Below are 15,193 nucleotides of genomic sequence, written 5' to 3'. Positions count from 1 at the left end.
GATTAAAAAATAATTGATAGATATAAAATGCGTTACCTAAAAGGCTAAGTGCACGTTTGATAGGAAGAAATTTAAGGAAATGAAATGAAGCAAAGAAATGAAATATAGAGAAATGAAATTGGTTTGAGAAATATAATAAATTCCTTTGTTTGGTATTACCAAAGAAATTGTCGTGAGAAATAAACAATATCAATTATTGTGTTTGGTCGGGAGAAATTCCAAGAAATGAAAACATATTTTAACTGTACTAGAGGAGCATTGTAGTTGTTTTTTATAACCATTCTATATGTTTAACTTAACTTTAACAAATGAAAGTGGAAACAAAAACAAAGTCTCGAAAATAGATAAACACAAATGGATTACCAAAAAAAAAAAATACACAGATCCTAAAACGCTTGATGATAGCCGAGTTTGAATTCATTATCCGTGGAATACTTTCCTGTTATGTGTAACTCGTTTAATGCATCCATTATCTTTTCATCTTATCTGGTAACCAAATTCTGTTGCTTCTCAACTGACCTTTAACTGTGGTTGCATCTGACATTCATGGATAGAAGCTCACAAGTGAAGATCCAAACTAGAAAGCAAATCTAATCAAGTAGCATCGTATTAGCATATGTAAAATTATCAAGTTTCCTTGTGAATGAATACGGAAAGTAAAGAACAACATACACCACAAAAAAAAAACAAAATCAATAATAGCATTAATAAATGAACAAATCAAACAATAGTTTGATTTCGTTGGTTAGTGCTTACAAGATACAATTTGATATGCATAAATCAAACGACAATAGGATTGATATCAGCTACGAATTTAAATATATGTGGTTTCTTTTAATTTGGTTTTTGGAAAGTTTCAACATTATAAACCAAAATATTAAATATATATATATATAAACCCTAATTTTAAAATAAATATAAATATGGGTCAGTTGGAAAAAGGAAAACAAATCTCAACATAAAAAATTGTAGTAATGTAGCAGAAATAAGGATAATACCTTTACTTGATGGCCGATTAAAGCAAGAGAGTGGAAAGGGCACTTTTTGCCAAAAATCGCCAGAGAAAAAGAAAAGAAAAAAGAGAGGTAGAGTTTGTTCTTTTCTCACAAGGAATGTGACTTGCACGTGCTTGCATATTTATATCTTCAATTTTCAATTATTGACACATTTCTTAGATATGGACACGGAGAAATGTTTGTATTGAACTTCCATTTCTTTACAAATTGGGTGGAAATGAAGTCACGAACAAACTCATTTCCTGAGAAATCTGATTTCTCCGTGTTTCCTATTTCTTTGGCTTACCAAACGTCGGAAATGGCTTCCAATTCATTTCTCTTGGCTTATTTCCCCCAACCAAACATGAGGTATTTAGAGAAAAATGAGTTATGTAAAATTGAGCCGAACACATAAATGGGCCTTGGCCCCAAACAAAAATGAGACACTTAGTAGTTACTAGTTAGACACACATAGATGGGCCTTGCCCCCAAACAAAAATATAGATTTATACGTTATAAGTTTAGGAGTTAATTACATTTTTCGTCCCTGTGGTTTGTACCAACTTTTATGTGCCCGTTATCTTATCCATGTCGTATTTTGCTACAAGGTTGTGTTGGAATTACTGTTATAGTTTACTTCTTTTAAACAATGGTCATGTGAATATTTTCAGACTATGATGATCTTTTAAATTTTGAGATTTCATGTTTTTACTATATTGCTCTGGTTTGGTTTTCTTTTTCTGATTTTAATCTTTGGTTTGTTAATTTTAGTCCTTAATGCCAAGGTTAGCATATCGTTTTAAGCAGCTAGACAAATCTCTGCTGCCGGCAGAATTTAAGTTATAGCCACTTGATCACAGTGTTGCAGGTTATAGTTTAAATTTTATGAAACTTGCACGCTTCTGTACATATACGTTGTACATATATTGTGTTGCTGATAATTTTTATCAGCACGTGATAACTATGTTGCAGGTTAAAGTTTTAAATTTGATAGTATTAGATGAATATTACTATGTTTGAGTTGATGAATATTTTATAACTTGTATGCTTTGCTTTTTCAACCTACACTAACATCTTTGGTACACAGTTGTTTTATATTAGGAAGTTCAATTGCACTTTCTTAAAACATTTCAATTGGGATTTGTCTGTGAACTAGAATATCAGTTTTGCCTGAAAAGACAAATGGTCTTGCCGTATAAACTTGTAGTGTACAATTTTATGATTGAGTTGTCATGTAATTATGTCTCATTTCATAGTAGAGCACTAGAGCCAATGGATTTTAATTAGGTATTTATTTACCTTCAAATAATGAGCCATGTTTATCTTGTTAATCTGATACAATCCAAACTTGTCTCTATAGAGTGAGACACACATGAACTCTTCTTAGCTATATGATGATAATACTCACATTGATTCTGGCAATAAGTGAATACATTAATATGATTGGAAGCTCTTTGTCCGTTTGCCTTTGCTCCCTGAAAGGACACTAATTGCATTTTAATTTTGGAGGTTCATGCTTAAATAATGTCGTTTCAGGGATTCGACACCGAAACGACCGTTTGCATAAGGGGGAGCAAAACTGGTGACAAAAATCTTCAAGGTTTCGAAGATGCAATTGATTATCCTCACTACAAACGTCCTCGTGCTTATACTGCTCCATCATCAACAAATCTAAGAAAAGATAACAAAATTGGATTCTGACTCATCTTTACAAAACAAGCTACTGTAAAGATTCAATGTTTTTAATTTAACAAGCAATCGATTTTACCAACTAAAGAATACTCGATTCTTATCAACTAAAAAGATTTCAAAATTTATCAAATAGGCAGCTAAAAGGCTCAAATTATATCAATTACAAGTATGCAGTTGAAGAAGACCCCAATTTTTATCAAACAAACAACCAAAAGACTCAACTTTAATCAAATAAGCAACTAAAAACTCAAAATATATCAGATGTACAACTGAAAAAGACTCGAACGTTTATCAAACAACTAAATAACTCAATTTCAATCAGATAAGCAGCTAAAAAGCTCAAATTATATCAAATTAAAAACTAAAAAAAACCCCAAAATTTTATCAAACAACCACAAGGTCAAAATTATTTTTAATCATATAAGCAACAAAGAACTCATATTATATCAAATGAACAACAAAAAAGACTCCAAGTTTTATCTAACAATCAGCTAAAAGACTCGATTTTTATCAAATGGGCAACTAAGAAACTCATATTATGTCAACTACACAAGTGAAAGAAAAAAACTCAAATTATTATCAAACAAACAACTAAAAGATTCAACTTTCCAGATAAGCAACTATAAGGAAAAAATGAAACTATATGAAATATACACCTAAAAAAGACTCAATTTTTTTTTTAACAAACAAACAACTAAAAGAGTCATTTTTATCAAATAAACAACTAAAAAAGATAATTTATCTTCATCAAATGAACGCTAAAAAAATCCTCAACTTTTTAAAATAAAATAATAACATATCATAGAAAAAAATTTAACTGATGGTGTTCGAAATCAGTAGTTGCTTTATCGAAGGACAATTACAGATCAAATCAATGAATTTAATAAGAGCTTAAAGATCGAATTCGTACCTGAGATTACACTCCCAAATCCCAATTGATACGAGTAATTTATTGTTACACATTGTTATTACCTTTTTACCCTTAGTGACAAATTTCACTAAAGGGATTAAAAATGAAAAATGGTATCAACTTCAGGGATGAAAAAAGTAATTTACTCAATTAAGATTCCACTTGACCATCAAAAGTCAAAACACTGGTTCAAAATTTTGAAAAGATTTTAGAATTCCATATGCTAACTTAACATATTGACAAATACATATATGCAACATAGTTTAACAGATACATATATGTCCCTGATCACAACAAGTTAAAGATATGCATCTATATAAAATTGTATTAACTAGTTATAATGATCAAAAACCTTCAACTTATAAACTGATCATAACTAGGACTCAATGACAAGTAATATCATCTCATCAAAGATTTATTGATCAAAATCAATCCACATACTTTCGTTCTGCCTGCAGTCTGTACGTACGTACTGTATATCCAAAGAATCAAGAATATTATTGTTCATATAGAAGAAACCACCACTACAACCTATAGCTATAGATAGCTATTTGCTGCAAAAACTTGTTAACTACGCAGTAACAGATTCAAAACGAACGCTGGAATTTCATAGATCTGATCACCCGCTTCGAATTTCCCCTCCCAACATCCTGAGCTCGGATGGTGTGCTCTCATTCGCCATCGCTTTTACTGAAACTTCTTGCTCCAGGTCAGCTCTTGGTCTCCCATTGTCAAGGAAAAGCACAGCCACGGTGATATCATCATGAATAAGACGTCTGTCTCCAGGCTGCTGATACCTATTTGGCAGGTTATCATACTTCAGACCTTTCTGGATAGCTGCTTCTCTCATTGCTACTGCAACCAGTGTTTTTGCAATCCCCTGATATTTATTTATATATAAAAACAAGTCAGTGAACATGCATATATGATAAATATAATTTGACATTTAAATGAAGGACAGACAGAGAAGCTAATTAACTAATTAAAAGAATAACTACTTACTGCTAATAATTAAGATGAAAACACGTCAGTGAGCATGCATATATGATAATTCTAAATTGACACTTAAATGAAGGACAGACAAAAGCTAATAATTAGGTCAAAGATGAAAAGAAAAAAAAAAAAAAAAAGCTACTATACTTACTGCTCTGGGATGTTTGTTAACAATGTCAACTGCCTCTTGACTAGTCATGTTTTCCCATAGTCCATCTGAGGCAAACACGACAAACCTCGTATCACGTCCTAAAATTCTTGTCGTTAAGAATGGTTCATCACTCAAAGCGGGTCGTATCATATGCATTGGTTGGTTAGCATTAACAAATTCTTGCATCTTCAAGTGAAGGTCTCCTATACTTCTGGAAATCTGACACAGAAAGTATATATGTTATTTGAATAGCTAGATTATGGTATATGCATATATTTAGATACCTCTTATGCTATGTGCTCTTAAAAATAAAATAGGAGCTTGCCTTCATAAGAATGTAGATTGCCAACAAAAACAGAACTATTTTGTTTCAAAATTAGAGCAATCTCATTCTAAGGCTATATGTCTGCAGAACTTAATCTTAATAATGACATGATTGAGTTCATGTTTTATTGAAAGTAGCAACTTAAAAAGAGAATGAAACCTGAATTAGCCCTTTAACCCGCCACACTCCATTTACTTTAACAACAATTTCTGGGTCATCTTTGTTCTGTTTCTTGAGTTCTTCTCTGACCTCATCCAAGTTGGCATTATGATCTTCGGTGATCTGATCAGCAATAACTTTGTTACCATTACCTGTCAGCCTCCCTATAACTGCTCTAGAATCACCCAGATTACCAACATACAACATCCCATTCCATATAAGCCCAACCAGACAACACGAACCAACTCTAGTTACATCAGGTCTCTGCGCACGTGCGTCTCGCGCCAAGTCAATCCATGCATCTTCAGTGTCAGAAATAGCACCCTTAAGTATCCGCTCAGATACAGATCTCTGTGCTTGAATGCGACCTGCCAACATAGAATTATTGTTAATTGTACGTTAGTGTTAATCATATTGGGCACACAAAATATTAGACCAAAATAACTTCACCACCAGTTAGTCTTGTAGGCATATATGTCAACTGATATGGACAAGTGTGAGATAACAAATCATAACTAGCATACGGGGACTGGCAGTGGAAGCATTCAAATGTTATTAGTTTATCATTGACACAATAAGAAAACTAGCTAAAACCACGAGACTGTCTTCAGGGGCTAACACAATTGAGAAAGCAAGATAACACATACAGATATTGCACCCAAGTTACCACCTATACAGTCTGATATACATTTTATGATGTGGGGGACGTCATTATGATCATTCTATAGTTATATATTTCTTAACTACCGTTTTAATTTTAGAATAAGGTCTACTCAAACGACGCTTCAGTAGAAACCATAGTTTTTGAATACATGTACAATTGACTCAACAAAGCTACCAAAAAAGTCAACCCAATCTGACTAAACCCAATGGACCCCATACCAGTTGCAACCCATTACCCAACAACCACCCATTTTGCCACCTTTGAATACATACATACCATAAAATACAGTCAAATGACCAATCCGATGGACAAAACAAAGCCAACAAATCAGTAACTTAAGAAAACAAAATAAATAAACAATCATTTCATGTAAGCGACAGTTGACATTTCTTGATTTTGATAAGATATAGTTCTATCAGGATTCAAGAAGTAACAAGTAGCATTGACACAATAAGAAAACTAAATAAAACCATGAGATAACAAGATAATATATACACATATAACACACAATTATACAGTAAATGATAATACAAAGTTCAATCAAAACTGACACAACATACAATAACTCAATCAAATCACAAGATACAAACCATCCAATCTTTTGTAATAGGATATGAGGGCTTACATTTTCATCATTCTACAGTCATCTGTTTTAGGATATAGGGACCAAAACTTTGATCATTCTATAGCTGTCACTTTCTTGACTATCGTCTTAGTTTTCAAATAAGGTGTTTATTCAAACAATGATTTAGTAGAAGCCATAACTTTTGGTTCACAACTTTTACTAATTTTTAGAAAACGTATGGTTTTGGCTCAACGAAAACTAACAAAGAAGAACATAATGACATAAAACACCCACAGATGAAACTATCTGCCAATACCTATTTAGAAGCGCGACTTGACCCAAACCAATGGACCCATTTTGCACACTGACCTGTTTCGATCTTAACCCTTTCAAGTTTCAACCCATTACCTAACCTAACCACCCATTTCCCACCATTGATTTTTAACATAACAAATCCATCAAAGAAATAACTCAAAGAACATCAAACAAATCAACAAATAACTCTTGATCCAAGAAAATGTAAGGAAACAAGAAAAGAAGAATACTCACGAACAAAATGACCGAGAAGAGTATCACGAACGTGGTTTGCAGCTGCATCACCACTATGTCCATCATAAACACCAACGAACGTAGCCCTTCGACCTACATCAACCTGGCTATAATCCTCCATACGCGTATTGGCTTGGACAGCAGCAAAAGAGTATTCTCCAAAGGCATGTGGTTCAAGATCTTTACTCCATATCACATCATTTCCAATCCTGTTAGCCACATTCGAAAAATTCTTGCCCATACGCCTTTTGTGTGCCACAGACGATGTCTCCACAATCTTCTTTACCGATTTATACGCTTCCATTTTTTGTTACAATATTCCTATATATAGAAATCACAATCAAGAACATAATCAGAATGTTTATAAAAATTATATATACATACATACACGCACACATATATATAAATATATATATCAAGAACTTAATCAGAACTTATACAAATTATATACATATATATATATATATCAAGAACATAATCAGAATTTATACAAATTATATATATATATATATATATATATCAAGAAAGAAAGAAAGCCAGAAATATTACAGAGAAATTAAGTTGAATTCAGTAAAGAAACTGAAATTGAGTTCGTTCTAGAAGCTTCTTCTTCTTCTTCTTCTTCTTGGCTGCTATTATTATTATTATTATTATTTTCTGATTGATTTCTGTGTTATTTCGGAATGAATGCAAAATTTGGTGTTAAATGTGTGTATATATATGAGTGATGGAAATAGAATGTATAGATATAGATTTGTGTAAGTAATTGTAATAGCATGTGAAGATTGAGACGTAAATGTAACCGTTTCCAGAAGTTTGTTAGGAAAAACGGTGGGGGTGGAGGGAGGGAACCAACAGAATTTATATTGAGTTTTAAATTTAGATTTTTTATTTTTAAATGGGATTTTATTACCAAATGGGTCCTGTTTTTATTCACGACTTAATTACGACTTACGAGTACTTTATTATTATGGGAGTTTATAAATTGAATATTTTATATAATCTTTTAATAAGTTTATGGATCATCATACATTCATACGATCACTGAAAGTGTTTATTGTCGTTTGGGCCATCTAGAATTCGCAACCAGCCTGTAATGCTTCATAGTTTGGAACTTCGGATCATGATGATCATATGCAATGATCTCTTTCCATTCATTCTGCGAATGAATTGCACTAGAAGAACTGGTTCCTTTCAAACAAACGACATATTGTACATAAATCATTAACGATGCAGCAGTGCATTTTTTTTCTGTCTTGTATTCTTTTTTAATATAAGTAAAAGATATTTAACTTAATAATAGATTGGATCTTGGTGGAATGGTTACATGATTAAAGGTTAAAAATTAAATCAAGCTTCAAGATCATAAAGTTCAAGTAATGTGATGAAGGAAGAAGTAGCTTGAAAACAAGAGTTGTAACGACTTATACCGAATCAATGCATTCGTTAACAAAGCTGTATTTACCTCACGGTTGACCAGGTGCTCAAACATTCATAAAAACTAGGAGTAGAAGTCAAAACCTTCATCACAAATATAAATTAGCCATCAACCATAAAAAGCTGCTTTTGGGGGCATTTTCCCTCTCAAAATTAAGCAAATATATCTTCAGGCATCAACACAAAAAGATTGACATCTTTAACAATCAAACTTAAGTAGCTGCTTTTCAACAAGCCCAAAATCATGCAAAGGTTTAAAATCCAAAACAAATTATCCACAGTAAAAGTTGAATCATTCGGGATGAGAGACTTTTTAAAGATATGGAACTAATGGCCTCCCTTTATTTTGAAGTTATCAGAAAAGTAAAAGCATAAACAAAACTGCCAGGCCAATTGGCAAAGAGGTGGCACAACTTAACGTAAGCTCTTGGTGAAGAAGAGCCATATCCGTCATCCGTGAAGGTCACTGTATTTTAAAGAGGATTTTCAGTTTGACCAATAGATTCCATAGTTCATTGGACATTTCATCCTGCATAATTGAAAATATGCATTGCGGTTAGCTACCATCTGTAATCTTATTGGTCAACTAGTGAGATCAACATGAATTTCACAATTTCAACTTTTGAGTTACCTTGTAATATTCTTTCAAAACATCGATTGACTTCCTGGAGATGTGACTCACTAGTTCATCACTCACATTAAAATGCCTTCCGAACATTTTTTGTCTCTCCTCAGCGTTCCTTCCCTCTATCTGCAAAACGTAAATACGATACATAATCTGCACTGGGTTTCTACGGGGTGTATTATAGACTAAACTAATCCTGCCGGTTCCTAGGTGGTTTTTGTAATTTTATGAAAGTGATTCGTAAATTTAGAATCATATAATCAATTTGTAATTAAACAGTCTTGTAAAAGACAGTGTTTGGATCTGAGTCAATCGACCACCAATACCAAAAAACTAAACATTCTCACCATAAAGCTTTGACCTCACCCAACCCATCCATTTTGCCACCTCTACATAAGAGTTAAGATTGCTAAGGCAAATAAAAGATATATGTAATATAGTAGACTGACCAAAGTGACAGTTCATACCTTGATAGACACCCCTTGTCCTATTCTTGCAGAGTTGACAGGCCTGTTGTTCATTCTGATGAAAGATACATGGCCAATGTCAATGAAGTCTTTCTTAGGCATGCAAATGGGAGTTCCAATCTGCACAAAACAAAAAACATTTTGAATGCGTCAAAATTTAAATGAATAATCAAAAGGTGTGCTTAAGGATGTATAACTATTTCATTCCCTCAACCTAGAAAAAGATCTAATGGACAGTTTTAGTATCTTCAGGTAAAATTCAAAAAAAACGATTACCTTAAGAACGCCCTCAAGAACTTCCACACCCAATATGATTGGATCTTTCTTTCTGATCACGTCGTTTGGCATGATTTGAAGACGACAAGGAAATACAACCTCTTCAGCGGTTTGTCTCCTCTTTTCTTCCTTGAAAGTTTCAATATGAGCCTTCAACTGATCAACTAGGGGGTAAATTACGTTACCTACGAATATCTTCACACCATTCGCATCTGCATGCAAACGGGCTTCTGGGAGCACGTCAACATCATAAGCCAACATTGTCGCAAACTCTTGTCTCTTCTTTAGCATGAGGCTAGCCTTGATTGTATCCTTCTTATGTATCGGTCCTATACCGATACCACCAACAGGTATGTCTACATCTGGCTTCTTTAGATAGTCTAGTAATGCCTCTAGTGATCCCAGAGATGATGCTTGAACGTAAACTCCACCGCTTTTATCAGTGCGACTCATCACATTACTCATATCATTCATGACTGAAACTTTGAGATCTTCAACGTCATCATCAGGCCTTGCGACAAATAGGGAGGTCCCAGCCACTGCATTCTCAAGATTCTTCTCAAGGGAAAACATATATTCAAATCAGTCATTAAAGACCCATAGGGAAGTGATAATATTCAGTACTGCTGATTATAGATTAAAACTACGCATTGCAAGATGGGTATGGGGCAGGTCGGGTCATGGGCCATAATTCGCACAGTTCAACACTTTGTGGTGGGTTGACCTAACAATTTTCTGTTCGTTCAAAATAATTATAGGTTACTAGGTTCTATTCAATAAGATAAAGCTTTTGGCTAGTTTCAACACATACTCCGTTGGACCTATTTGACCCATTCCACTTAGATAGATTGTATGAATTAACTCATTTAAGATTAGACACAACTAAAATGCTCATCCATAAGTGAATGAGCTGAAAAAACCAGGCACTAATTAATGGTCTGCGAGAAAAAATATATAGTTATTCCTTTTCTCATGACATATGGCTCTCACCTGTGCAGTAATTTTGACCGCTTGTGCAGCTTTGATTTCTTTGTGATGAATGTAGGTTCCCTGAATTAACAAAAAGGGACTCATTAATACAGAAGATAACTAAATGATATGTCATATAACAGTTCGCCTAGTATTCACTTATATAACGACTAAATCTCTTCATTATATGTTCGAGCCAGATTCCTATATATTTTCAAAGGCACCGATGGAATATCCAGATATGTAATACATAAAAGCTTATACGGTCAACAAGAACAGTTTGAATTATTGTTACTACCTATAACATACTGTTTTTACGGTATGAATTGAAAACATCCTCACCTTGACACGAAGTTCCTTCATTGGACAGGGAGTCAATAATGACCGGATTGTAGTATGAATTGGATCCTGTAAAGAAATCCGTTATTAAACAAAAGCTACCATCATAATAGCTTGAAAGTAATATCAAAGTACATGCACTTGCCTGAGAGCCACAAACAACAATCTCATCTCCTTCGTGAAGCACACCATTGACCAATATCACATCGATGGTTGTTCCAAGTCCTTCAATGACGTTAACTTCCAAAACCGTACACTGACAAGATTCCGGTTCCACAAAAGAAGCAATTAGAAACTCATACCTCTCACTAAAAAAATAAGATGAAAAGGAAGATTATATACCTGAACTTCACTGCGATATGTAAGTTTTACAACCATTGTCTTCTGAGCCCACTGGAGCAGTAGCAATAACAATTCTGGTATTCCTTCACCACTGCGCATTCATATTATAAAAGTTTTAAGTACAATCCAATATTCAAAGTAAAAAAATGTAGATCACTTATGGTTAACAAATTCCTCGGTATTCCAATGTTTCTAACCCAAACAAAATTACTTTTCCACCAGACCTAACCGAAATATCAAACCTAAAACTGGAGATCCATAGTCCCCAAATATGCAACTACTACTGCACAAATTACATCAATTTCCTTTTTAAGCTGCCCTGGGATGTCTTATTATCCTAATTTTAATATAAAATCAATAAGATACATATACAAAGAGACACACCTTCAGACACAAAATTATCATATATAGGTTGTTTGGTTGGATCTGGTTCACTCAAACCGAAAACTAACTTGGAGTGCAACTCATACCGTAATAAAAAAAAAAAGACCCAAAACAATATTTGAGTAACAAACTCAGGGTCAGTTTGGTTAACAACGGATAAGAAAATAAATTTACCTGATAGAGCTAGTCGGTACAATACTATAGGTTTCTCCCGTCTTTGTTTTTGTAGTATATTTCCGTATTCAAACCTTGCTCCATAAATTGTGTTTTTATCTGAAGTTGCAAAATAAATTATAAAAAAAAATCATGACAAGGCCAATAATTGAAAAAAGAAAACTCAGATTTAAGGTGGTGCATCCAAGTTCAGCAGAGAAAAACAAAGATACGAGGGCTGTATTGACCTGAGTGAGCCTATAATTGAATTGAGCTTGAACATCCTGGCACTGTCGCTTCAATGCGTCCCTCATTGGTATGTTCGGATAAGTTTTCCACCCGTATATAGTGTCAACCTACAAATCAAACAATAAAATGTAGATAAATTAGGCAGCAGAATAATAATTCTAATAAAGTTCATAGAATATAGAGTCTCATATCACCTTATTTAGGGCCACAATGAAGTATGTGTTCCTCATTCTCAATAAATTGAGAGATTCAATGGTTTGCGGTTCTAAACCTTTCATGATACTGACAACCAAAATGGCAGTATCACATAAGCCAGAACCACGAGACCTTAAGTTCTTGAACGAATCGTGTCCAGGTGTATCAATAACCAACAGACCAGGGACGTCGAGCTTTGCATCAGCTTTCAACTTATAAGTTCTCTCACGAATGTTGTCAGCTGGAATATAAGTGGCACCAATCTGTTGGGTGATTCCTCCGGCCTCACCTTTTTGGATATTAGTCTTGCGAATGAAATCAAGCAACTTCGTTTTCCCAGCATCAACATGACCCATAATGCAGAGCAAATAGGGGACCTAAGTGTCATCTCGGCGACTTCTTCTTTCACAATCTGTTTATCATGCTTATTAACATGTTGTTTGGGCTTGTCGTCCAGATTATGATTAAACCCTAGATTATTAGGTTGAAGCTCATCCATGACTTGGTCCTCATCAGCAAACGGCCGGGGTACACCTGGAAACTTGAGATCTTCATCATCCCAGTTCTTTGCATCCCACTCATCATCATCATCTTCAGCCTTGTCTGCATCCGCAACACCGTCCTCCAGCTGATTGGAGGAATAAGAATCTTTGCTAGTATTTGCATACTGACGTGGCTTCGGCTTCTTGTCTTTTTCTCGTTCTTTTTTCAGCCGTTCTCCCTCCTCTGCTGCAATTCTTCTATCATCATGCTGTTCCCAGTGAACATCATCACCATCATCCAATACGTCGACATAACTACCCTTCTTCTTACCAAGAGAAACCTGGAAGGCCATATGGCCTTTTTCCTGAACGTCTGATTTCTCCAAAGATAATAATTCCAACTGGACCTTAATACCATACTGTTTATTTCAACAACTAAAGTACGCGTATGTACTCCAATATATATAACCAGCACAAACTCAATCAAAACTGTTAACCTTTTTCTTCAACTAATCTGAAACAATAAGATAACAAAATCTTAGAAAAAAAAAAAAGTGATACACGGGACTAAGCGGTTCCGTGCCTTTATATCCCAAACAGAAATTGCTTCATAATTTGGCTGTTTAAAGAAAATGATATAACCAATAATATAATCCCTGGTTTTCTATACAACTAACTCATAAAGATTTAATTTATGTTATAAGCTCAACATATAGTATATATAATGACAATGATGAACTACTTTTAAGCCATCAAACTCCTTGGGTTCACAGTACATGACATAATTTTTACAGAGTTATGTCTAAAGTTACTCAATAAACTATTCTCACAATATTAAAGTTACTCAATAAATAAAAAAATATAAGGGAACAAAACATCTATCAATAGACTTGTACTCTTTTTACAAAATAAAAACACAGCATCAACTTAGTCTAATTCATACATAAAAGTCCAATTTAGTAAAAGAAGTAATTAACAAACATATAATTACATGGATGATATATATATATATACATAATTAGTAAACGGCGGAACTATATCTACAAATCGATCGTGTATCTTTCATATTAATTAGCATAAACTTTTACTTTAAAAGGAAAAAAATAATCTATAAAAGTGTTACCTCAATGGCTGATAACGGCAGTGAATTCAAGGTTTTCGTAAGCTTCGTAGAAACAATGAAGTCGAGGACAGAAACCTAATATTTGGGAGAACACGGGTATTTATATTTAATTTTCTAGGTTTAATAAATCGTGATCTCCAAGTAATTACGCCGTATTAATTAGTTAATTACTCCGTAGATTAGAATGAAAATATATATTCATAAATGCCCCTCATATTACTAAATAGTTTCCCATATACCCCCTAATAATATTATAAAGCAGATTTTTCCTGTTTACATTTTAAGTTTCAACATATACTTTCCCAAAATGCCCATATATCGATTTTATATTTACATAACACTCTTTCTCTCTCCTCAAATATCAACCAATCATTTTTGTTAAAATGACCGGGTACGCGTTAGAGAGCTTCCATAAGTAGAAATGCTTATTTAAAATACCTAATGGGGACTATTAATAGGGTTAAAATCTGCCCCTCAAACTTAAAGTTAGGTATCTCAAAATTGATAGATTGGAGATTCGAACTTGAGACCTGTAGGTCACTAGAGAAACTCTAAACCACTACACCAACATCATTCATTTTAATGTCACATGTCTAATTCATGATTTCGAGTTATTTAGGCACAAGGTATGCAAAAGTAAAAATAAAAGCTTGATGTGAGGTTTTAGTGTATTTTCCTTTCACCTGTTGTTACTCATTTTGTTTTGATTATTTATTTTTGAATGATAAATTTAGATAGATCATACAGAGAAGGAATTCAAATCTAGAACCTTATAATTTTAAGTCTTATTATACCATCAAGATATTATTAGGTTATTCAACACTTAATGGCTACATTGACACTTTATATATTCCATCTATTACTTTTGTCACATTAATGAAAATTATAAACTTTAATCTATTTATTACAGGATTGAGAATGATTGTTGTTGTAAAGTTATGATTACATTATAGGTGCAACATATTATATTTATTTATTTTGCGTAATATACTATGAATGTTGAAAGTTACATCATCATTTAAATCTCTAAAAAGTTTTATAAATTTAAATTCATCCGGGTGCAATGCCTTTTGGAAGAGGAGTGATATATCTACAACATCTTTTAGCGATGTACAACAAAAATACATATTTTATTACACAGTGTACAAC

General features: G+C 33.4%; 2 protein-coding genes and 1 long non-coding RNA gene across 3 annotated transcripts; all 3 read right to left on the bottom strand.

Moving 5' to 3' along the window:
• Positions 1 to 264: 264 nt before the first annotated feature.
• Positions 265 to 1,317, bottom strand: LOC122583872. Its single transcript, XR_006321340.1, has 2 exons — positions 999 to 1,317; positions 265 to 590 (listed from the first exon to the last, which is right to left on the bottom strand). It is a non-coding gene; the product is annotated as an uncharacterized LOC122583872 (long non-coding RNA).
• A 2,894-nt stretch (positions 1,318 to 4,211) lies between these two features.
• LOC122583622 (probable protein phosphatase 2C 43) lies at positions 4,212 to 7,307 on the bottom strand. The gene is made up of 4 exons (XM_043756006.1): positions 7,004 to 7,307; positions 5,226 to 5,593; positions 4,742 to 4,960; positions 4,212 to 4,477 (listed from the first exon to the last, which is right to left on the bottom strand). Exons 1-4 carry the CDS (start codon positions 7,305 to 7,307, stop codon positions 4,217 to 4,219), a joined length of 1,152 nt encoding a protein of 383 aa, XP_043611941.1. The 3' UTR covers positions 4,212 to 4,216.
• Positions 7,308 to 8,630: 1,323 nt separating this feature from the next.
• On the bottom strand, positions 8,631 to 14,119 carry LOC122582829 (eukaryotic translation initiation factor 5B-like). The gene is given in 14 exon segments (XM_043755265.1): positions 8,631 to 8,969; positions 9,072 to 9,191; positions 9,533 to 9,652; positions 9,809 to 10,363; positions 10,799 to 10,858; positions 11,120 to 11,185; positions 11,262 to 11,372; positions 11,459 to 11,549; positions 12,017 to 12,055; positions 12,057 to 12,115; positions 12,244 to 12,351; positions 12,439 to 12,801; positions 12,804 to 13,435; positions 14,045 to 14,119. Coding segments are annotated over 13 exon segments (2,229 nt in total). The 5' UTR covers positions 13,275 to 13,435; positions 14,045 to 14,119; the 3' UTR covers positions 8,631 to 8,903.
• Between the last annotated feature and the right edge of the window lie 1,074 nt (positions 14,120 to 15,193).

Source organism: Erigeron canadensis, chromosome 9 (genome assembly GCF_010389155.1).
Source record: "Erigeron canadensis isolate Cc75 chromosome 9, C_canadensis_v1, whole genome shotgun sequence".
Taxonomy (NCBI): Eukaryota; Viridiplantae; Streptophyta; class Magnoliopsida; order Asterales; family Asteraceae; genus Erigeron; species Erigeron canadensis.
Note: the sequence above shows the minus strand (reverse complement) of the source record. Positions and strands in the feature narration are given on the sequence as shown.